We start from the raw sequence: 24334 nt of genomic DNA, 5'->3' as shown, positions 1-24334 counted from the left end.
AAACTATTTAACCATGACAAGCACTTCTGCCGATTAATCCCTGAGAAGTGAAGCTGGAAAATGTATGCCACACACAAGCAGGCAGTCACACACGGATGCCTGGAAAAAAGAAACCCGAAGGAGTCTAAGACAAGCATGAGTTAATCAGCCCAACAGAGCCATGAATGGGAGTTTAAGCAATGGTGACGTCCCTACCAAAGCTGATATGAGCTCTTTGAAGTTTTTTTTTTCCCTTTTTTTTTTTTTTTTTTTTTCCTCTTCCTGATACTCTGAAGAATCTTTTTCCCTTCTGGCTTAATTGCTAGAGATTAATTGAAGTTCAAGAGCTCAGTATTTCTAGTAGCCTTTATACTGAAATTTAAGATGGGTAATTTAACTTTGAATTGATTTTTTTTTCTCTTCAATTTGAGCTTTTAGTATGTGCATATTTTTATCTTTGCTACACTTGGGTTTCCTGAATTACAGGCAAGCTTACCAAGAGATATTCATTAGACAAATGTGTTTATTAACAACATAAAATCTTTTTGTACTGAATGCCTGAAAACTGCATCCCATTATTAAAAAAGAAAATATTTTAGGCAATTCCGGAGCATTAAAGAAAAAGTTACTCTTGTCTACCTGGATTTTTTTATATCTGGTTTCATTACCTGTTGAAAAACACTGGTGCCTTTTGCATGGGCTTCCAGGTCAAGGTTAGCCCTGTTGCTCAATTTTAGCAGATTAAAAGCTCAACTTGAAGTCAGTGGCCATGTCCCCAGGAAGCAACTCTTTCCCTGGAAAACATTGCCTCACTTTTATGGAGAGGTTCTCAGGCATCTGGAGTGCCTGTGAGGTGGCTGCTGACTTGGTAAAAGCCATGCCTGCATCTCTGAGATGTTTATTTAGGCCTGTTTGCTGTTCATCTTCTTGTATCTGAAATCAAACATTGAGTGTAGACTTGTCTGAAGCTACTGCTGCAGGGAGCACTATTGACAGTAGTGCTGTGCACACTTTAGCTGTACAGATGGATAGATACTTGTGTGGTGTTGATGAGATATATTTGAAAAAGTAGGATTTTCACGCTAAATACACATTTGTTCTCACAGAAAACAGGGACAGAAAAGGATTTTTTCTCCTTGGATGGAGCTGTCCCAAGCAATTCACATAGATATCAACATTCGATAGGCTTCCCTGACTCAAGACATCAAGATATTATGCAGACCTAATTAATTTGATTTTGCACATCACTCCAAACGCAATATAGGAAATTGATATATTTCTATCCCTTTATCTATTTTCTGTCTGATGGGATCCTCTTTCCTGGGCAAGACTACTTGGGCTTTAGCAGAGCAGTGAAAGTCCTTGGCTCTGTCAGACAGCATCAGCTGGTCAATACCAAGCTTAGCAGGAGAGGAACAAGACCTAGACCAGACCAAAGAGGGGCAGCAAAATTGTGAGGGAATGGAGAGGTTCCAGAATTAGGCAAAAATTTGTATGGTTTTTAGTGAAGCAAAGACTCAGTTCTAACTCTAACAGGGTTAGACTCTCTGGATTTGTTGAGCAGTAGTTTGCAGCCTCTGATGTTTCCAAGTACAGACACGGCTTTGAAGAGGAAAGAACATCAGCCTGATGGAAATTCAGAGACAGATTTTCACATGCTGGAGAGGAGTTGGCCAGGTGGCAATAGTTGGGGCATTGTTGCTCTCAACAATCAGCCTCCTCCTTCTCTTCTGAGGCTGAAGGTTTTTTGTACCACCCTGGGGATTAGATGTGGAAAACTGTACATTTAAACATAGAAAATTTTAGTATTGCCCAGGGAAAAAAAAAAACAAAAAAAAACAAGCAGTTCTATGGAAATGAAAGGTTTGATGTCCCTTGAGTCAATATTGTGTGAAAGTCACAATCCTTTATAAATTGTAAATTTCAGTCTTTTCTTCCAGGTCATAATAAAAATAGATCCTTGCACATCATAATTTCCTTTGGTGAGCAGGTTTTTCTGACCTGTTCTTTTTCTGGTATGGACTGACGTTATGGCCCCTCAGCCTTTCCAGAAGAATGTGCTGTTGATTTGAGCCTTGTATCCTTGACTCATTGCATTTTTAGACAGAGCAGGGAAACTGTAGATTATCTACCTAGAGGGGATGTAACAAGGAATATTCCCTGCTTTTCTAGCTATCCCTATGGCCATATCATGTCTGTTTCATACTCTGCCCTTTCTCATAGCTCATAACTTTCATCTGCAAGTGGGAAATTTTGGAAAGACTGGGCAGTGCTTGCTGAACTGCCCAAGGAGTCTTAGGTTTGCTGACCACTGGGTAATAAGATGAATCACACGTCCTGCACTTTGCCTTGGGAGAAAAAGGAGCAAGCATGCCAAGCAAATTACTGGGTGATTTACTTATTTGAAATTCTGGGAGGGAGTCTTTATCTTCATAAATCTCTTGTTAGGATACGTTTTGTAACTGTGCCCAGTGGTGATATATTTGTCTATATAAAAATCAGTGCCTTTGCTGTGCATAGGGAGCAGATCTCTCTGCTTCACCCTGGCTGTGTTTGATATCCAGAGTTAACTAGGATTGCCCAGTGTTTATTTATCTGCTGAGATGAAGCTCTGTGTTTCATCTGTGTTGCTGGATGCATGGGCTGAGATTCAGCTCCTGGCTGGAATGGAGGGGTTGGCATTTCGCAGGGAGTGTGTCATGTGCCAGGTTTTCTGATGGTCGGGTGCATCGCGCTAAGAACAAACCAGCCAAGGGAGCAGAAACACACAGGAAAAGGTCACATGCCAGGGGTAGAGGGGTGGCAGAGAGGTGGCCAGTAGAGTTAACTATCAGTATGGCCTTTTTTGTGAGAGCTAAGCACAGAGGACTTCAGTTTAAAATCACCCTTGGTGCCTTTCCAGGGTATCTCTCTGAATAAGAGGTAGGAATGGATCCAGGCCCTGCATCTTCTTGAGCTGGGCTGAATTTCTTTCGGAATTTTCTGCCATTCTAAGAGCTTGGTTTTCCACTTCATATTGTGGGGTCCTTCTCCTCCAACTGGAGTCTCACCTGAGTGCTTGGATGCTCGCTGTTATCCAGTGATCTAAGTCATCTTCAGTCAGTCATATTTTCTTATTTCATTGCACCCCCCAGTATGGTTATCATCTGCTTTTCTCTGTGCATGTTAGAGCTGCATTTGTAGTACTTTAAAATGAATTCTGTACCTTTGGTCTGAAACTAGATGTGGACCAGGGCACAAAGGCTTTGCTGATATCAAAGTTTGTCTATGCAATCACTGCAGCTTCTCCTTTGGTTAAACATGCTGATCAGCTCTGATGTTTCCAATGCATTAATTTGTCTCTGACAATTTTCTTAGCTAAAATTTGAGCAGCAGGACTGCTGACCTAAAATGACCCTAAGTTCTTCATCTTGGAGACCTCTTATTCAATGAAATTTTGGTAGATGATCACCAACTTGGGGAGATTATAACAGAATTGTGAAGTTCTCCTTTGTCCTGTGCCCATTGAAAATGTAAGATGCATGATCTCACTGAAAAGTATTATATTAGTTCAGAAAAGCTTCTGATCACAAATGGGCTAAACTTTACAAACAGGCTTGAAGACCCTTGCCAGCTTCTGGTGGGCAGAGGGTAGCACCAGGTATCTGCTTGGCTACCTTTTTGCCCAGCTGCCCCTTGTAAAAGAGTCCACCAACAGCTTGAGAGAGGAAGCCAGCATAGAAGATGGGTGCGCTACTGGCCCATTGCTGTGTTGCAAATCCCTGTAAAGTCTCAGTTTTTGCCTCCCTGCACCATGGCTTGTTCCCAGCTGAATGCAGTTCACTGCTATTTATATCACAGTCCTGTCTGAGGCTGGAGAGGGCTGGCTCCACAGCTCACATGGAAAAGTGCAGCCCTGCTGAAGGCAGCAAAGTTGCAGCCATTTGCTCCACCAAAGGAATTGGTCTTTTGTCTTGTCATCTCTGCAGCCGCAGGGCATACTGCTCCTTGCTTGCTTAATTGCCAGTTTAATCAAAACCTGACTCACTGTTTCAAATATGATTTCTCCTGCTGAACACCTCAAGCTGTCTCAGCAGCTCTGTGTGTGTGTGTGTCCTGTGCACACCACGAGCAGCTAAAACGTCTGGCTCTGGTTCAGGGTGCCATGAATCCAAGCACACTGCAGCTGCCCAGGTGCTATGGCTGTGCAGGGATGTTCCCATGCTCAACTCATCCCTAACTTCCTTGAGAGGTTATCCCAGAATGGCTGGTAGGACAGAGCACACGAGCGCTCATCTTCTCCAGTGCCAAATCCAGCAGCCTGACTTTGTTACCAGATCACCACCAGGAGTTCGGGCTTCTGGGAATATGTACTGCTTTCATTTTCTAAATGCCCTCCAGAATACACAAATTTTCACAAAGACAGCTCTACAATTTGCCCTCTGAAGTGTATCTTCAGGGCTGTCAGTGCTAGTCACTGCATTGTTGAGCTCAGGTATGGTTTATCCAGAATCTCTGTGGTCACAAGATTTTCAGTTCTGTTGAAAAGTATAAAAGTCATCTTGCATTTTTAAGTGGAAAGAGAAGCTTTAAAGCATGGGTCCTGAAGGCTTTGAGGCACAACAAAGAAAAGCCTAAATCTGTAATATTTATTATTTCTTGTGGGTTTTATTTTCCTTTGGTTTAAAAGTCCTAGGATGTAATCATAGAATTTAGGGCTGCCGCTCCTGACTTGTACATGCCGGAGACTGGATGTGAAGTGTCTTCCCAGCACTGACTTTTGAGGAATGTCATTTCAAACTGAAATGTCTGAAAAATGAGGCTTTTTCACAGGTGTTTTGTTTTTTTCCTTAGCTGTCCTGGGTGCTCTAAGCTTGTTCCAGTCATTTGTAACCTTTGTAATCAGCTTGACTGGGTACCTGGGGACAACCTGCAGCCCTGCTCATCCATCTTATGAAGCAGATATTGTAGGTATTTGCCCTCAATCCACTGCACAGATACTTTGTTGCCCTCCACTTTTTCTTTCTTCTTTTGTTCCCACACCTTAATGAAAATCTTTCATTGTTTTCTAAACCTCTGCTTATCCTGAGCAGAAAGCCACCTTTGTGTCAAATAACAGGCAGCTTTCAATCTGACTTCTCATCTTTATGAAACTAATTGGAGATTTTTGTCTGGCGTCTTGCAAATAAAATGCTTTCAGAGGACTTGCTCCCTGACCACAGGGATAAAAGATTGGATGCCAAGGTCTCCAGCCTGCTGTGAAGGTGTTCATGTCCTTTTTCTGGATACATCAGGGTATGGGTCCCTTTCTTCTCCCCCCACCCCAGGATGTTTTTCCCCCCTCTTTTCCTCCCCTCTATCCATCTTGGCTCCTGTTTAATTTGCCTGCAAATAACAACAGCATGATTGCTCAAATTCAGTAACTTGAGAAGAAAACCCCATCTCTAATTAGGGTATCCCTGGAGGGAAACCACAATGAAAGCCTGAACTCCTGCACAAAGAAGTCACCTGTGCCCAGGAGCTTTAACACACTTTGAAATGGCAGACTGGCATAGGGAGCAGCACAGCCACCTTCATCAGTGGCATTCTCCTCCATCCACAGGGGCTGTGGAAGGGAGGTGAACTTTTGGCTGAGGCTTGCCCAGTATTCAGCTGCCTTGCTTGAGGACTTAAAGCTAGATTTAGAACGCTGAATTTATACTTCTCTGAAGGTGTCACTGCCATGGTGGGGTCACAAGTACTTCCACGCTGGAAATTTTCTGTCTTTATTTCTTCTATTTATTTTCTTTAAGCAGATTATGCTGCATAAGAATCCCTCTGCAGCAAGTGGGCTAGTTTGTAATGCAAGTTACTGAAAGCAAAATATTCTTTTATGAGATGCTTGTGTACACACAGTTCTTGCTGCAGCAGTCACCGAGCCATTTGACCAATGTTACCTGAAACTATCATGTCAATCAGAGTTGGAATGGCTGATATTACTGACACTGCATTCAATCCCAAGGTGCCAACCCAGAAATCACACCTCCCTCTGAGTGTCCCCAAAGCCACTGAGTGCTATTAGATATAACCCTATAAAAGAATTACACAGGGTTGCTCTGTTCTTTCTCTGATCCAGGTGAAAAAAAAAAGCATGTATCCATCCTGGGCTCCTGAACAATGAGGTGGTCATTACTGGGGTTCAGCGTGAGGCACATAGGTCAGATACCTAATCAGAAATACGGGTATTCTTCCTTTCTTGCTTACGTCACAAGAGGGTGAAGAAAGACCTTCTCGTCCCTGACAAGAGGCCAGGTTGTCCAGATAATTGAAGCTTGGATTTGTCAGTTCTTCAGTCAAGAGATAATTTAAGAAACTGAAATGCAAAGTTAAGGATTAGCCTGTTACAGGAAGTTTAGCTTCAAGTGGTTGGTGGTCAGGGCCAGGATATATAAATATGTAAATCCCTACATTCATTAAAGCAACTGAAGGGTTGTAGTCTAAAGGGAAGAAAATATTTCTCTTGCATTGAGATATTGGGTGATTGTGTTTCAGAGGTGATGGAATGTATGACTAAGGACAATTTGAATGCTGTCTGTTGTAAAGGAAAATACTCTAAAACTAAAGCTGTCTATTAAGTTTATAGCAGCGTATTTTACTGCAAAGAACAGGAGCCTAAAGCAGAACAAGCTGAAACAGTTTTCAACTGCTGAAACACACAGCCTTTTGGGTGTACTTTTTAGACTGTGTGGTCTCATTTTCAGTCATGCTGTATGTTTCCTGTAGTCTTTTGGGGGGTCTGACAGGCACATCAGAAGTGATGTAGTGTAACAGCTTCTTCCCCTGCACAAATGTAACTAGATGCTTGGGATCAGGAAATTTGGCAGTGCCTCGGGACCCTTGCCCCAGTGCTGGCAGACAGAGCAGTGCCCCAGCAGACCTGTCTGCTGCCCTTGCAGGAGGCAGACATCCAGCATGATTCATACAGCGCGAGGGAGGCTCAGGCGAGAATTAATTTGTATTATTCAAGGAGTACCAATCAGGAGCTTATTGTTCTAGGCAGTGTGCAAACTTATAATCAAAACTGTCATCCAAAGGCCTACAGTAACATCATGGGAACTAAGATAAGAATAATCCCGAGACATGCTTGAAGGGCCTTAAGGAATGCAGGTCCCAAATACAGAATATCTGATGCTTAAAAATTGTATTTGACCTTGTATTAAACATCTGGTCTATAGATGTTGGCTGTATGAACCTGTGTTCTGTGCATAGTTATTCAGAAGTCTGTGAACTGGTGCTGTTTCTGACCCATTGCAAACTTCTTATTCCCTGGCCATGAGGAAATAAATAAGTGTAGAATGACAGTATGAAGGGAACAGACAGTAAAATCTTCTGTGTCATTCCTGACTTTGTGAAGCAATGAAAAGGGACACAATGAAAGTGTGTAAAATCCATAGTTGACTTTACCAGAAGTAAAATTCATAAGCTACAGACTTCAAATCTCTTTGAATCTATAAACCAGTAATTCTGCTTCACAAGTCTTAAAAAAAATAAAAATTGCCACATTGAGCATGGGTTTCCTCAGATGAGTAAAGAGGAAAAATTAACATCACAGTGTTTTGATACTTAGCTCAAAAAGCTGGAGAAAGACCCTATAAGCACAACAGCAGTCACCAAGTTATAAAACTGTGTTATATGCAAAGGTGAAAAGAGTGCAGAAACAACAAAGCCCCAAATTGTCTTTGCTAAGCACTTCGGGCTGCTTGGCATTGCTTCACTTTAGAGGACTGGAGATTTCTGGAGTTCCCAACCGAGGTGATAGAAAGAGAAGCTCTTTTACTGACTGTGACAGGAGCATGCTTAATCTTTGCTATAAAGTAGTAAGAGTGCTCCCAGGATTTGGCCATCAAAAATTGTATTCAGAATTGTCACTGATGCAGAAAGGTTACAGATATATTCACAGCTAGGGACAAGGTTCAAAAATGCTTTCATTTAATTTTCTTTGGGCTGAGGAAGGGGAAAATGATTTCTAATGATTATTGAAAAAAAAAGATCCAGTAAGTCTTTCTTTGGATGGCTGATCCAGCAGTTTGCCTGTTATTGGCATTGGAGATAAACTCAGGCCTGTAAGCTCAGCTTCCTGTGCTGTTCATGCTTGCACCCAAACTGTATTGACTCTGTCCTCAGTGGCAGTCAGAAAGTCCATATGCAGTTACTACGTATGTGAATTAGAGAAACTGTAGTGTTCAGACCCTGTATCTGTGTGCAATGGAAAAGTGCAAGAGACTTCTGATACCTTCCTCTTCCTCTCACAGGTTTCTCCATCCAGCTAGGTTAATGATGAACAGTGCAGCAAAAGCAGACAATCTCCCCTCTTCTCCCCCTTTCCCTGACATTGAACTGAAAACATGGATTCTTTAGGAGGCTTTTGATTGAGAGAGAAAACATGAAAACAGAGAGGAAGTCTGTCAGAGCTGGATCAATTTCCCCAAACAGCTCAGTTTTTCAGCTGACAGCATTTTAGCACTCAGAGGGGAGTTGTCAAAATCTCTCTACAGGCAGTCATGTCCTTCATGCTGAGAAATACCTTATATTATCTTGAAAGATAAGAAAGAAGAAAAGAAAAAAAATAAAAGAAGGAAAGACAAGATGGCTTAGATTCCTGTTCTTTTAGGTCACGGAGCATAATACCCACTCTTGTTTCATTTCTTCATCAAATCATGTTGTGTTAATCTCGTTTGCTGCTTGATCACTCCCTTTGAGATGGAGTCTGTCCCCTCTTGCAGTGTCCCGCTGCACCACTGCTGAGGCTTGGCAGCAGGCAGGAATGCAGAGCCAGGCAAGCAGCACTGCCTGTCTCAGGGCTCCTGATGCAGATCAAAAGAAGTGATTAATGCAGTTAGGGTGCACTGACCCACAGGGAAAGCAGATTACACATCTTTGCACTTCCTTAATGAGAGCAGTTGATTAAAAATACCTGTAATTAAGAAGATGCTTTTATGGTTTATTGTCTGACAGCCCTTTCTGGGCTGCAGTTGCAGTCAGGAATAGTCACAGAAACCCATGGGAGATAAGATTTAAGGTTTGCATGGCGTATTGACCACATAGGAGTGGAAGATGGAGCTGATGAGGCTGGACAGGAGGATGCAGATTGAGAGGCAGGGAATCAGGCTGTGATGAAATGGGGGCTCACAGCAGAGGTACAGGCAGTACCAGGGAGGTACAGCATGGAAATGGAGAAATATAAAGGTTGGAAAATAAAGACAAAATTGGAGGGGACATCTGCTGTAGCCTATCACAAAAGGAGGCAGGGGAGAGTGACAAATTCTTGGACCACATCACACAGTATCTGAAACCACAAGACACTTCAATTACCGTCTCCAGGCTGGTGACTCACAGATCTACCTGTCTGCTCTGGACATGTCTCCTACCTCATAATCCAGCATCTCAGCTGATTTCTCTGACAAGCCCCCTGGATGCTTTGCCACTGAAATTTAAGCTCAGCGTGGAAAGAACTACTGCCTGATTTCTTCTTCTCCCCCACTGCTCCCCTTTCTGCATGAACAAGAGTGGCATAAGTAAGAGGATGACAGGGCTGTGTCCCAAGCTGAGCCTGTGAGGAGTTGTGTGCTGTAACGCATTTGGCTTTCATTAAACCCCTTGACCTGGAGTTGCTCTTTAAATTATGCTGGCAGGTGAATTTAAAGCTGTCTGAAAGGCAGTGAAGGAAGGTTGCAATTGGTGGGAGTCTCCCTGGGGCAAGGAGAGGGTCTGGTGTGGGAGTGGAGGGGTCGTCCAGTTACAATGCCACTACTGTTCCCAGGTGTGGCATTATGTTATGGTTAAACTGATAGCTGTCCGCCATCCCACCCCTGGCTCTTTTATTCTTGCCCTTTGCTTCAGATCTGACACTGCTGCCACAGCAGCCTGAATTGGTTCTGCTCATTGAGCCAGTGGAAAACTAGTAATTATTGTTTTCAGTGGGGCATTTTCCATCAGATCAGCTCTGCCTCGCTCTGTGCTTGCCTTAATTGCCAGATCTGCTCCAGGAGAGGAGATGGAAATGCCTGGCCATGTCACAGGGGAGAGGAGAGTGCTGTGAAATGGTTCTCTCTAGCATGGGGATGCAGCCTTGATGAAGAGCTGCACCCAGCTAAAAGAGATGGGGAAAAAAAGAAATAGTCAGCAATATTCCTTCCCCCCAAAGAAAGGGAAAACTAAAGCAAAATCTTCTGATTATGAGATTTGCTGCTCAGCATCTGATAGTGTGAGGTGGACAGCCCCAAGGAGATACCTTTCAAAGCAGTGTAAGGAATGATTTTGCCTCTGCAGGAGATAGACTGGATGGCTTTGGCTGGTTTTTCCCTAAACTTCTCCATCCCAAGTCATTTCAGGCACGCCTGAGGCAGAACAGGTTGGGCCTGACCCACTCAGGAGGTTGGGAACATCCTGTTTGACTTTTGGGGCAAGAACAGAGTAAGGGCAGCAGGCACAGAGCTCTTCATATTGGATTCAATCTCTGAGAGGAGGCTAAAAAACTCTTTCTGAGTTTTGCTGTATTCACCATTGCTAAACCCGCTCTGGGTGGTTTGTGACCAATATTTGTCATCTGCTCCAAGGCTCTGAGGACTGCATTGCTCCAAATCTCTGTTTTCCTCTGCACCAAAATCCTCCTCCTCCTCCTCTCCCATGTTTTTCAGTACGGGTGGCTGATAAATGGTATTTCATGGCACAGTGAGCACATCTGGGAGGGGAGGAAAAATTCAACGTGTCATGTTTCTTTAGCCTGCTGGGCAAGCCTGTGGGGAGACGAGCTCAAAAAATGTTCAGCCCTGGAGGTCAGGTCCCTGCTTTGGGCACTGGGGAAAGCCAGGCCTGGATGCAGCCTTCCTGCATATGCTGCCATATGGCAGGGGGACAGGGAAGACAGGAGATCTTTAACACAGTTTAATTATCATGGCACGTGGGAAATATTTCCCAGGTTTTTTAGTTCCTCTTCCTTCCCAGCCTTTATACCAGGCTCTTGTAGCACAGTGTGGATTTTGGGATGTGCACTGCAGGATGCAGAGCATCACTGGAGCCGAGGTGCTGCTAAATCAAATGTTTTGAAGTCCTTAACAGAAGGATGAGGTTCATCTAAAAGCAAATTATGATCATCATACATCAAAATGAGGAATCTTGGTATGACTTTAAGAAGCTCATTCACCTCTGACTTCAGCCGCAACATGAGTTTCTGAGTCCTAAGTACTCCTTGGAAAATACACATCTGCCACTAGTGAAAAGCTTCCAGTTGTTTTACCTGCAATTATACTCAGGTTTTAGCCCATTCCTTTGGCATTATTTTTGTCCTTATTTTCTCCTGTAGCTCAAACCTAGCCTTGGTGCTCTCAGGTAATGGCTGTCACATGAGGGACAGCTTGGTCATCAAAAAGGGTCACTTTGATGTCCTTCCTCTCATGGTTAGGGCTGTTTGTTGACAAATTAAAAACAGGAATAGTACTACCTCAGAAAAGTCTAGGCCAACCTCTGCTCATGCAGACATGCTGCCAGATGCTGCTTTTGGATTTGCATTTACTCTGAAGCATGAGATGCATGTGTGACAGGGACTTAGCCAAACATCTCCCCAGTTTACCCCTTTCCCTATAGTCTTCATTGAACTTTCTTCCTCGCACCCAAGGTCTTCTTTGCATTTGCCAGCTGCCTCGAGTGAGCCTGGAGTTTGATTTAGTACTGAGAAACTCAGCCATAGCCCATTGAGGCTGCTGGTGTTTTCACTGGTGTACCCTGTTGGTGTTTTTTGCTGGTGTACCCTGTTTTCAGCAGGCAGACATGACAGGAGCCGGCTGTCTGTCATGGAAGCGACACCACAGGTACCCTACTCTCTTTAGAGTAGGGTACCTGTGCCTTTAAGCTTGCGATAGTTGCTGGTATGAAATACAAGAGGCAAAATGGCAAGGGAGCAGAGATAATGTAGTCAGAGAGTTCCTTCTGGAAAAGAGGGTTTTCTTGTACTCAGAAGCATCCACGGCTTCGAGGGAAGCACAGGGAAATGACTGTGGGAGCAAGGGAAGAAGAGGGAGAGCGTGAGTTGCTGCTACCCTAAGGAGTTAAAAGGGCATTGAGAGATGAAAGAGAGATGTACAGATGAAAGAGAGAGACTCCATAAAAGGCCATGAATAAATGAAGCAGTGGACAGAATCTGTGCTAACTCTGACATGTCTGAGGAAGAGAATGGCTTTATAAAAGCTTTATTTAAAAAGAAGGCTTTTAATGCAAAATGGAAAAGGGTGGGCAGTGAGGGAATGGTGTTTTGTAAATGAAAGGCAGACAAAAAGGCTGCCAGGAGAAGTCTGAATATATGCAGAGTAATAGGTCTGAATTAAATTTGTTTAATGGCACGTCAAAAGAGTTTGTTAACAAGCCCACCAGCTTTTTAATTCCCCTTTTCGTATGTTTTTATATATGCCTACATATTATGGGATTCAAAAAGAGGGGAGAAAAAAGGGCAAGAAAAAAATTAACTAGTTTTGAAAAAGAAAGAGGATGAGAGTGATGATCCTTGAAGCTGCCCTCTAACAAAGTGTATGTAGTCTTTTGCTAGATAATAAATCGGATTTTTTAAAAAAAATCATGTTTAAATTTACAGAATTACATAAATTTTCCCAAAAAGTAATGTTGTATTTTATAGATCAGATCATCACAGACAAACTAGACTGCTTTTAAAAATTATTCTTTTCAGTTACATGAGGAGAAAAAAAGCTAGAGCATGTAAAGAGTATTTTATCTGTAGAGAAATTAGTAAAATTGTCAGTATGTTTTCCAAGACATTTCCTCAGAATATGTATTTTGTGTACCTAGTATGTGTCCATCCTATTGTTATTAAAAAAAAAAAAAGTAAAAATATGTGAAGAACTGACATCAAAGGCTCAGGAATGGATGTGTGGTTTCATGAGTATTACCTAATTAATGATCCAAGCAAATGGACTAACAGATGAGGGATTAAATCCATGGAGGTGCCTGCATTCAGAGGTGCAGACAAGAGGGGGTGTAGGAGAGGCAGTACGTGGGAACACAGGTCATCAGAGATACCAGCATCAAATTAAATTAAATCCTCTGCATGAAATGCCGACTAGGTTGCCTAAAAAGGATCTTGGGAACTGGTGAACCTGTGGAAGACAAAAGAATGCTAAAATAGGCTGGGAAATGGGTGGAAATCTGAGTAATCTGACATGACAGCAAAAAAATGTGTTGCAGTGATCGCCTCTGGATAAGGACAGCAAAGAAAAGGGACTCTTATCCCTTGAGAACAAAGAGACTGAAGCATGTTTGTTTAAAAAAAATATATATATCTCCTGGTGGCTTCTCACTGCTGCTTCTGGATCTGAGTCAGGTGTGGGGCAGAACTGCAATTCATGTGCACAACTGTCCATACCCACCATGGGCACTGAGCAAAGGAGCAGCAGGGAAAAGGGTGAGCCATTCATTCAGGTGACTGTGGTTGTCTTCATGGCATCACCAGGGCTTTAGGAGACAAGTCATCAAATGTTTTAAAAACCTTTTAGACTGGTAAATGTTGGTGGTTTTTTTTTTTCCTTTGCTTTTGGGGGTTTGAATCTTTCAGTCTTATGTTTTCTATTCAGATTTTCTCTTTGATAATGAACTGGAAAATCTCAGGTGGAAAATGAGCAGGGGCCAGGCAGAAAAGTTTCCCAAGTGCACACATGACAGTATGCATTGTACTCTAGAAAAATCAAATGCCATCAGTACTGGAAATTTGGCCCAGGATCAGGAGGAAGGCCTTCCCTCTCAGGTGCTACAAACAGTGGAGATGCTTCCAAAAAGGATCAGAAGGAAGTGGTTTTAATAGATAGACACATGAGACTTCTTTGTTGCTACTTTTCTTGGTTAGCCCATGCATTTGCAGATTTTTTCTGTAGTTTTATATCATTGCATCTGTAGAAGACTAAATCACTTAGGGGCAGATTTTTGAAGATGTGTGGATGTTTATTTTCTGTCTATGAGCATCCAGATCCCTTTAAAAAAAAAAAGTAAAGAAAAAAAATCCCTTAGGCCAAGCTATTATGTTTCCTTCAGTCTTCACAAAACATTATCTTTGTTCTTCTAAGTTATTGGCTTTTTAAAATGCATTGTATCTCTCATGTGTCAGACCTGAAAATAATGGCCAGTCAAGCACTTTTTCTAATTCACAAACATCTTTCTCATTTCCTCTACCTGAGGAGGGCATGTCACCAGATACACGTTCAAGGTCATATCCATGTTGTTGCTCCCAAAATTGTTTCTACCAAACATGTTTTTGGTTTTTTTTCCATATTGTCACAGCACATGCAGGTGGCCTGGTGGCCTGGCTCCTATGAAGACTGCTGGTTTGTGGCTCCCTGTGCCACACCTGCTGTTTGCCCTGTCTCACCTGAGATGGTGTTGATATTTGGCAGTGTTGGCCAGACCTGCATGCCTGTGTTGTGGTGCAAGAGAAAGCAGGCCAGGGATGATCCACAGCTGTCTTCCAGCCTTAGCCCTCACAGGGAGCCATGGGCACAGGCCTATTCAGGCAAGAGGGATAAAGGAAGTAGAACACAACCTGAGCTGGTAGGTGCAAAATTGGCAACTTCATCAAGCATTACTTTGATGATTACTGTTTACTTTTTTTACCTGGAAGCTGGCTGAAGAAAGAGCAGATGGTTCTAGGCAGAGTGGGATTGGGAGAAGGCCATGCAAGCTGTTCTGATACGAGGCACACTCAACTTCCCATCAGCAACAGAGACATCTTGACCTCTGGTATTTTGTCAGAAGTCTTCTTTCTTTTTCCTGAACCACTGTCAGCTCAGCCTCAATGTGCAGAGAAAACTGCTGAGGGACAGGAGAGACAGGTGAGACAGGTGTGGAGTGTTGCAGTGTTTCTGCCTTTTTCTTTTTTTTTTTTTTTAAGGTTCTCACATCCTTTTTTTTTTTTTTAAGTGCTTTTCTACAGCAGCTGGAACTGAAGAAAGGGAATCCCTCATTCCTAGGGCTGGGATTTGCAGTAAGCACCTGAAACTGCAAAACTCACTCCACAGGGACTGGGAGTCGGCCTCACTTGGGAAAGCTCGTTCTGTCAGCCTTGGAGATCAACTTGAGCTGTACCAGTGATACCAGTCTCAAAACCTTTCACAGGTCCACTGGGTAAAATTTGGGGTTTTAACTGAGTGAATGGCAGAACTTTAAATGCCATTAAAGCCAAGAAGACCGGTGCACCAGCTTGTGCACCAGCCCCATTGCCAGGTCTTGCTTCAGACACTTGCCCTTACCTGCCTTCCCTCAACTGTCTCAAAGGTCACCACTGGCAATAATGGTAAAACTAAAACAAAAATGTGATTCTGTTGATTAAAAAGATTCATAAGGTAACAGTAGAAACCCTTTGTTTCTCCAGTTTGAACACTCTGATGAGTCTGAACAACAAGTGAACTGAATTCATGCCCAGAAAATGAATCACAACAATTGTTTGCATTGCTTTTTTTGGGAGAAGGAATATTAGAATCTAAAATTTGATTTATTAGCATTGTGAGAAGTGTGCAGTCTAACAGAAGTCTGGAGGTTTTTTTAGTAGTACGTAGTAGTAGTAACAGAAGTCTGATTTTTTTTTTGGAAGTACTGTTTTGCATCAGCAGCAAAGAGATAAAAGCTTTCTGCAACTTGTTTCATTTATCACTAGAGAGCATTTGACGCTACTGCTTCCTCCATATAAAGTAAAAGCCTTAATAAAGCAATAATAAGCTTCCATAGTTATTACTCAATTGTAATGAATGTCTAAACAAACTCACAGATGTTTTTTAGTCTTTCATGTAATGTGGATGTATCTTATTTACTCCAGCCTAGCCCTTTAAGCCTCCAGAATCATTCTTTTTGTTTTTTTGGTTTGCTCCCAGGAAGACCAGGTGGTTAAAAAGAAAAACCCAACTAAACTAAAAAACCCAAAAGCCATGTGTCAGCAGTGTGCCCAGAGCAAGTCCAGCAAAGGGCCATAATGATGATAAAGGGATTGAAGCATCTCTTTGTGGGGATGGGCTGAAAAGCTGTGAGTGTCCAGCCTGGAACAGATCATTCAAGGGATCTTACTGATGTGTATAAGTACATGATGACAGGGAATAAAGAAGATGGAGCCAGGCTCTTCTTACAGGCAGATAGTAGAAATGCTTTTCTATTTTTTCTTTTCCTATGAGGGTGGCAAGGCACTGGTACAGATCGCCCAGAGAGATTGTGGAGTCTCCGTCCTTAGAGATATTGGAAATCAAATTGGACACTTGCTATGGGCTCTTGATGCCCTTGAGCTGGGCTAGGTGATTTCCAGAGTTTCCTGCCAAGCTCAGCTGTTTTACATTTCAGTGGTATCTTTGATGCAGCAAATGAGGAGAGTGTTCTGTGGTTATAAGGGCACTGATCATCCTGCACATTGAGCAGCTCGGAGTGAGAGAAGACCGTCTGCTTGTTTCTGCTGCAGAACCAAGCAGCTATTAAATTATGACTTTTGCTCACTAATGTCATCAAATAGGTTTTTAACATGTAAACAAGAAGAGGAAAGCAGAGTGACTTGTTGTTTGCTATGGGTTCGCCTGAAGCAAATTTCCCATGTTAAAGCACTTAAAAACAAATACAGAATTTATGATGTGTTGGTAGATTTTAAAGCTGAATTATGTCCAGTTGTTGTAATGGCTAATAATGCAAATTATCTGAGTCATCCTCAGTGTAAAGCAATAAATATAACCTGCACATTCAGACACACTTCTTTTTTTTTTTTTTTCCTCTCCCCTTTCTCATTAATATTTTATCTCCCTGAAGAGATGTTTTCAACATATTATGTGCACCGGCATACTGTGCTTGTGGTATTCCTGGATGTCATTACAAAGAAGCCTGAAGACTGTACTGCTGCTCCTCTGCCTGTGACGCTAGCTTGGAAATTGCTTGGAGCAACAACAGCAAGTGTCAACAGGGAGCTGTATTAATTATTTGGAATGTGTCTCTTAAGAGGAATCAACTGCTTTTATTGCAGAACGAATATTACTTGAAATGGGAAGGTTACTCTAACTGTTATCATAATCTATGTGTCATTAACTTTCCATGTTTAGAAGAAGAGATTAACAACCCTGTAAATTGGTACAGTAAATAGATGAATTATAAAAAAATGTTTTTATTATAAATAGAAGTTTCTTGATATAGTTGCCTCCAAATTGCTGGAGAAGGATTGAGTCTTTAGCTACTGAGAAACTGCATGATGGTGTTGGGAACCAAAAAAATCTTCCACTCATGTGAAAGCAATGCTGAGCTCTGAAAAACAATGTGTGTCTCCTGCAGGTGGAACAAACAGGTGGGATTGTGCTTCATACCATGCTTCCTTCTAAAATGGCTGGGACATAGGAACACTTGTTTCTCTCCTAAAGTGAGATTAACAGATTGAAGGGGCTTGTGTGAAATTGGGTTCTCTTCCATAGCGGATATATAGATATATATATATATAGAGAGAGAGAAAACATTTCAAGAGAACATGGTGTAAATTATATGTAGTAATGGTAAAGCAGGTATAACTAAAGCTCACGAGAGTACCCATGTCTTCAAGGAAGAAGTGAGAGATGGAAGTGGTTTCAGCTTGTCACCTGGTGACTCCACAAATGGAAGTTCATTGTGAAAAACACACAGAAGAAAATACTTGCGAAGCTGCTTTTAATCCAAATGCTGTTGTATTTGACTGTAGCCCTGATAGATCTATGTAGGAAACAGCAGAACTAAACCACTTATTTGTCCACAGGGCAGGCTCACCACGGGCAGGTTTCCTACATTGCCCCACCGATCCACCTGGATTCGGATCTGGAGAGACCGCCATCCAAGGGTGAGTCAGTGGGACAGTCTCCATTCACTTGCATTCCAAACCAGCCACAGTCATGGGTGGATATCAGTCACTTGTTCACTGAGCCTCCATGGCCAAGCTGTCACCTTCCATCCAAGGACACTCTGGGGAGCAAATTAATTCCTGCAGGAGAGATGCTTGTAGGATGACCGTGTCCCATGTGTCCCATTACATAGCTTTGAACATCCCATCACTTCACAGAGTGGTTTGCTCTCCCCAGTAGTTTACTCCTGGGGAGGTAACTACTGGGGGACAGGTACACCTTAGGTCCTGCCTTCTGTTCTGCTCCTTTCCTTCCTACTGGTGGTGCAGAGGCACAGGGAGCTGCTGGCAGAATGCAAAAGGGAAGATTTCAGCTGCCCTTCAGGTGAGAAAGGGTACAGAATGGGTTGTACAGGTTCAAGCCTAGATTCAGTCCTCATTGCTGTTGCTTGAGGGGTTTTTTCCTAGACTTGGTGAGATGTTCATTACAGAGGATGAATTAAATTTTAGGTGGGCTGATTGCCCTTGGGAGTGATGCTAGTAGCCAATATGTACAGAGTAAGTCCAGAATAGCCCTGCTAAGATAGGTACCTGGCTTGAATGGTGCAAATAAAGCAATATGAATGCAAGCCCTTGATTTCTCCGCCCCATTTGGAGGATCGTTCCCGAGTGCTGAGCCCCCAGTGTTTGCCCCTGAGGCCTGGGGAAATGAGGTTGTCCCCAAAGTAAGCATATGTGGTGGTGCAGACTTCTTACACCTCCCTTTGCTCCTTTTTGTTAGACTGCTCAATATTCAGGTATGATATTGAAGTAAATAGCTTGTTCTTCTTGGAATAAATGATAACAAAGCAAAATATCATACAGGATTATGAAGAGATTTTTTGGTCTACTCTGCAACTGGATATTAACATCAAACCCAGGGAATGTTGTGGAAGAAGAGAAGGGGAGGACTAGGATAGTCAAAGTGTAATAGCATGGAGATATTCTATACCTTAGGTTTGGTTTTTTTCCCCTTTTTCCCACTCTTCAATGGGTGCTACAGTGGCAGAAAGAGTACCAGATCAACCTGTGTGGTGATTGTCACCATTCTGCCACAACACTGTAAGGCTATTGCTGTGTGTTTCTGCCTGCACGTTTCCCTAACTGCTCTTAATTGAAAGATGAGAGGCGGAACCACGTGCCGGGTGGTGTGAGGAGGCCAGGTTCACAGTTCTCTCTCCAAATCTGGGCTTGCCTTGAGTCAGGCTGGTTGTGTACAATCTCCTAGTAGTCCACAACCTCCATTCGGCTTTAAGTGAAGTACCCTGGGATTTGACATGTGCATTTGAGATCATCAGCTTCTTCTAAGTCATTTGAAAACCTCCAGTTCTGTGGTAAAATTTACTACCTTGCTTTTACAGCAGAGCACTCTAGTGAGGCAGAGACAGTTATGACTTGCAGGACCTTCTTGCTCTAGTCTGTCATTGAGGTGATGAATCAGAGCTTACTTAGGTCAATCTAAATCCTTGCCTTGGCATCTTAACAGACTATAGAATATTGAAGGATGCTGGAACAGCAGCAGGACAGAGAACCTGTGTCTTGCTTTCTCCAAGCTGAAAGAGCTAAAGACTTAACAAAATTCTTCCGTGATCTGCTGTTCATGAGGGCAGAGCTACCTCCTCAAGATAAATGGCAGTGCCACCAGGAGCAGGGCAAAGTGGGTCAGGCAGAACAGTTGCAGTGCTTGCAGAGAGGGTAAAATAGAGTTTATCCAACATAAACTGCTACAATGACAGCTTTCACCAGGGCCTCCATCCCCCTGGCTGAGACATCTTAAAGAAGGAGCTGCTCATGGTGGTAAAAGGACTTGAATACCCTTGTGTAACTTAATAGGAAAGGGCCAGAGAGAAAGCCAGCTCTGGAGGCATCAATCTATTAGCTGGTGACTAGGGGCTGTTAAAAATGTAGTAATTGGCACTGTCTCCTGGGGGAAGAGCAAGACTTTGCTCTGGCCCTGGAATGTAGGATGTGTAGCTCTGCTGCCTCATTTCTAGTCTCAGCATCCAAAATCCATTAGAGTATTGTAATAATATTTTTTTCCCCTAAGTATATTCGGCTCATAATTCCTTTTTGTTTGCTTTTTCTGACACCTTAGGAAATGCTTGGGTCATGTTCCAGGCTTCATCCACAAGAGCTGTTTTAAACAAGAGTCAAAAACACCTGTCCTTAAGCTTGTGTTCCTCCTCATTTCCTGTAGCTGGATCTCCAAAACCAGAGCAGCATTATGACAGTCAGCATAAACCATTAATGCTTCTGGCTACTCCTTTGATGCTCTTCATTTCCCCTCCATGCTTACCCTTGCACTAAGCTGAGCACCAGGTGCAGGCCAGCTTTGCACTCAAAGTGGCAAAAAGAAACGGCTGCCATACAGTTTTAATTGTAATAAATGGAAATAGAACCTGGGTAGGATGCTTTAAGAGAATCATCTTTCCTTCCTGTGTTATCAAAAAAAGATACAGCTTTAGTGCTCCTGTGGGTCTATGCAGTTGCAATTCTCAGCTGACAGATTTATTTGTAACTGCCTCTTCCTTTTCCTTTTTAAAAATTTTATCACTGGTGACATTTACACACATTGTTTATGCATGCAGGGGATTTTTTACCTGCCTTTCAGAACCCTGATGCTGGTGGTGAATAGAGTATAAACTGCAGTAGTTTACTAGTACATTAGTGTCACTGTGCATTACAGGGTAATTACTCTGAGCCACTGCTCTGTGCAGCCACCCAGTAATGACACTGTACATCACTGAATAGAAATGAAGCCTTGAATCAGCATTTTTCATCAAGGCATCTCTTAGTCCCCACCCGCTTTTTAATTTAGGGCTGTTGTAAAATTAGTTCTGTGTATGAAGCACTGTTAACTACCATTTTTACACCTTCTTTCAATCCAACAATTTGGATATGACTGCATGATTTTTATGCAAGTGTTTACACCTTCTTTGTACAGAATAACTCCACGCACAGCTGAGACCTTAGGTTGTGATATCATAGACTGAAGATTAAACCTGTGTTTAAAAATGGTTACTGACAATAGCAAAGAGATTCATAGATCAGAGTCACACTGATACTCTGGCTTAGAAAGGGATTTTATAGAATTATCATATAGAGCAATAAACTAAATGTTTATACTCAAATTCTGCTAGGTACTAAAACACAGTTAAGAAGTGAATTAAATGCACCAAATATGTGCACTAAAACAATTTATAAAGCTGTGTAGAAGCAGCTTTAACTTATATGCGGAATCATATTGAACTTGAAATGTATGCCTGGCATTTAAAGCTAGGCAGCCTGAGAAACTCACCTGCCCTGTTGAGCTGATGTTTTGTAAAGATTTCCTTCTAAGCTGAAGTCCAGAGAGTAGTTATATTGGAGATTGATATGCTTGAAGTCAGTACATTTCCTAAATACTAACTATTTAGGAAATAGTTAGTATTTAGGAAATGTATATAGTTATACTATATGAAATAGTTATATAAGCAAAACTCTGGACTGGTCCCCAGTTCTAGAAATAATAGCAAACAAGGAGGCACAGGGAGTTCTTACCCTTCTGCACAGATTTCTCTAGCCATGGAGGTTGTTAAGGCCCCATGTTAAGGCACTGTGGGAGGTTTTCCTGTAAACCTCAGTTATCAGGGTCATATTCCATAAACACAGAATCTGGCCCTCATCCTTAGACAGCACATCAGGGAGCCGGAGGTTTTGCTGGGTTTGCACCTTTCTTTTCCATCTCACTGGAACATGTCCCTTTGTGCTTTCTTTCTTCAAAACCTGGATCCATTATGCCGTTTTTTTTCCCCCTTTGCGTTTCCAGTTTTTGTGGGAGAACCTTCCCTGAACAGCAGAAGCAGAATGAAATCCTATAACCAAAAATAGAGTAGACTTTTTGTAAGTATGCATTCTGGCTCTTATTTGTTTTTTCCCTCCCAAAGGTCCCGAGAGGGTTGATGGCTTTGCAGATGATGTAGGAGGATCTGACAGCTGGGCTTATTGCACAGCCACAGTCCTCCTTCCCAGGTCCAGAGAAAGGGGAGCGCGCTGGGCAGCGAGGCCCAGTGGCACTCCTTGCCTTAATTCAAGCTGACACATGGGGTCACGTAGCCTATGTTCACCAGGCCCTGAGACACCAGCTTGCCTGCCTCTCCCTCCCCAGGTCCAGCACTGAGAGAAAGTGCTGTCCAGGACTGCCTGCTGTGAGCCAATGCTGGCCAGCCACCCTCTGTTTCCAGGCTTTTTCATTTTCTGCTGGAGTCCCCCTGGGGAAGGCATTCTCTTAGCTCAGGAGTCCTTTACAGTGTCCCTCTGCTTTACTCATCCTGCTCCTTCTGAGTTAGCTGTATGTTTCCAGCTTCTTAAGGCATTATTATTTTCCTCACATCATTCAGGTGGAAGAGTCCAGGGGAGAGGCTAATTTGATGCCTTTAAGCCAAGAAAGGATCTTGCAGTGAGTGCTGTTGGGGTTCTCCTGTGCTCAGGACCCTCATTCCCTTTTCCCTATACAGTTCTGGGGTGCTGTATTGTGTCCTGCTCTTTCTTGGTCATATACTTTGGTTTTGCTCAGCCTTTGTTTCAAGGATGACATCTCTCAGGGCTTCCCCTTTGTGGCTGCCCTGAGCCCACTAGAGCATCCCTCTCATTCCAGCGTGGGCTGTGAGTGCTCTTTGCAGGAAGCCAGCACCATGCTGTTACCCATGTGGCTTTTAGGAAAACAGTGTGTAAGAGGCATACCAGTAACTGGTGTTGCACCATTTGGGTGGAAGGGAGGTGACTGTCACCACACCTGAACCATCTGTGGAAAAGTTTTGCAATGACTACAAACCTCATATGTACTGTGAATTCGCAGCTGCCTTGTTTCAAAGTCGGTTATTGAATCTGCAGAGATTTGTTTGTTGTGTTCCTTTGCTATTTGTTTGCTTTTTGTTTGAGTTCTGTTTTTTTGGTTTTCCCCTTGTGATAGGCAGCCTCATTCAAGGCTGGATATCTGTCTTCAAACAGGTCAACATTACAATGGGGTGGGTTTTGGGTGGCATGCAGGGATCTACTGCCAGATATGGAGCTTGTTTGGGTCCTGAAAGTGGTGGAAGGATGGATGAGCTCTGATACAATGCTTTTCTCAGTTTTATGGAGAGCTCTCTGAAAATCTCCCATTGTGGCTTAGGTCTGTACTGTGATGTCCACCTTTCTGGACTACATGATGTTCCTAGGGCAGGCAGCTGCTTTGGCATGAGCCATGCTCCATATTTATTAATTTATCATTAGGTATCATGTATGGGGCTAACAAGTATCACAACCAGAGCTCCTGGAAATCCTGCAGCCAGCCTTGACTTCTGTTTGCTCGTTGCCAACAGTGAGGTCCCACCTTGCATTCTGCAGCTCTCCACAGTCAGAAAGACTTAATTGCACACCGCTCACCGTTTGGGTTTTCACTGTGGTGCTGAGCTGTTGCTCCGATTTCTCTGGAATGTGTGTTTTCACTGCACAGGAGCACCTTGGGGCATTGCTGTTTATTTATAAGATAACAGCATTTGCTCTAGCAAAAAGCTGAAGCTAACAAAGTCTCTCAAGGAGAAGTGCAAACTCCTGTGTGCTGGTGGAAACTGTTCAAAGTATTTACACTTGAAAATATTTAAGGATTTTGGTGAAGGGGGGGAAAAGAGTCTGAGTGATATTTAACACCTTTTCCATTATTCTTAGCAATCTGAAAAAAAAATTTGAAAAGGAACTTTTTAAGAAGCTTCTTTTTACCAGGTAGTTAATGCCTTGTAAAGGAGTTTTGCTATGGAGATCAGCCTGAACTGTGATTTAAAGATGCCTTGAAATGTTACTCTTTGTAGGCAGTTTGAAGCCACTGTATGACCTGATAAGCTCAAAATGGATGTGAGAAACAGAGCTGGCTCTTTGAGATTTTTTAAAAGTTTAGTAAGGGATAAAAAGGGACAAATATCCCGCTCTGAGATGTTTTTGGTGATGGGCAAAAGAAATACAGTTAGCTTAAAACAATGTTGTCTATACACTGTAACATTACAGGGGGTACATGCATATTCATAAGATGCTATACATATTCAGATATGCCTGTGAGTTTAGATGTTCCATGAATTCTTTTGCTTGGTTTTAACCTTTGACTTGTCTGCATGCCATCCTTCAGATTAAATCAATGTATTTTATTTTTTCTCGTAGCTCCATCCTGTTGTTTTTACACTCCCTGAAGAGTCGGTAAATTCTTTTTGTGGTATTCTGGTTTTTGTCACTGTTATCATAAGATAGTCCACAAATGTGAGGAACCACCTAATTATCTTACACCATTCTCTGAGTTAGTTACATGAATAAAAGCATTTTAACATCACACAGTCTCTATTTTAATATTATGCTCTGGCCTAAGATATAATATATTTATCAAACTACTATTCATATAAGGTATATTGTGCCTACGTAAACTGACAGATTACACTGTAACAAAAAGCAGTTAACAGGAAATATAAATTGTACCAT

General features: G+C 42.5%; 1 protein-coding gene across 27 annotated transcripts in view; it reads left to right on the top strand.

The window, feature by feature from the left end:
* ADGRL3 (adhesion G protein-coupled receptor L3) overlaps window positions 1-24334 on the top strand; it is a 492252-nt gene that overhangs the window by 331230 nt on the left and 136688 nt on the right. For 26 of the 27 annotated variants that reach the window (XM_038134649.1, XM_038134653.1, XM_038134633.1 and 23 more), the window contains one exon: window positions 17732-17812. The exons of the other annotated variant lie outside the window; for it this stretch is intronic. In XM_038134649.1, the coding sequence (XP_037990577.1) occupies window positions 17732-17812 (81 nt within the window). The remainder of the gene's footprint in view (window positions 1-17731; window positions 17813-24334) is intronic. 27 annotated transcript variants of the gene reach the window in all.

This window comes from Motacilla alba, chromosome 4 (genome assembly GCF_015832195.1).
Source record: "Motacilla alba alba isolate MOTALB_02 chromosome 4, Motacilla_alba_V1.0_pri, whole genome shotgun sequence".
Lineage (NCBI taxonomy): Eukaryota > Metazoa > Chordata > Aves > Passeriformes > Motacillidae > Motacilla > Motacilla alba.
Note: the sequence above shows the minus strand (reverse complement) of the source record. Positions and strands in the feature narration are given on the sequence as shown.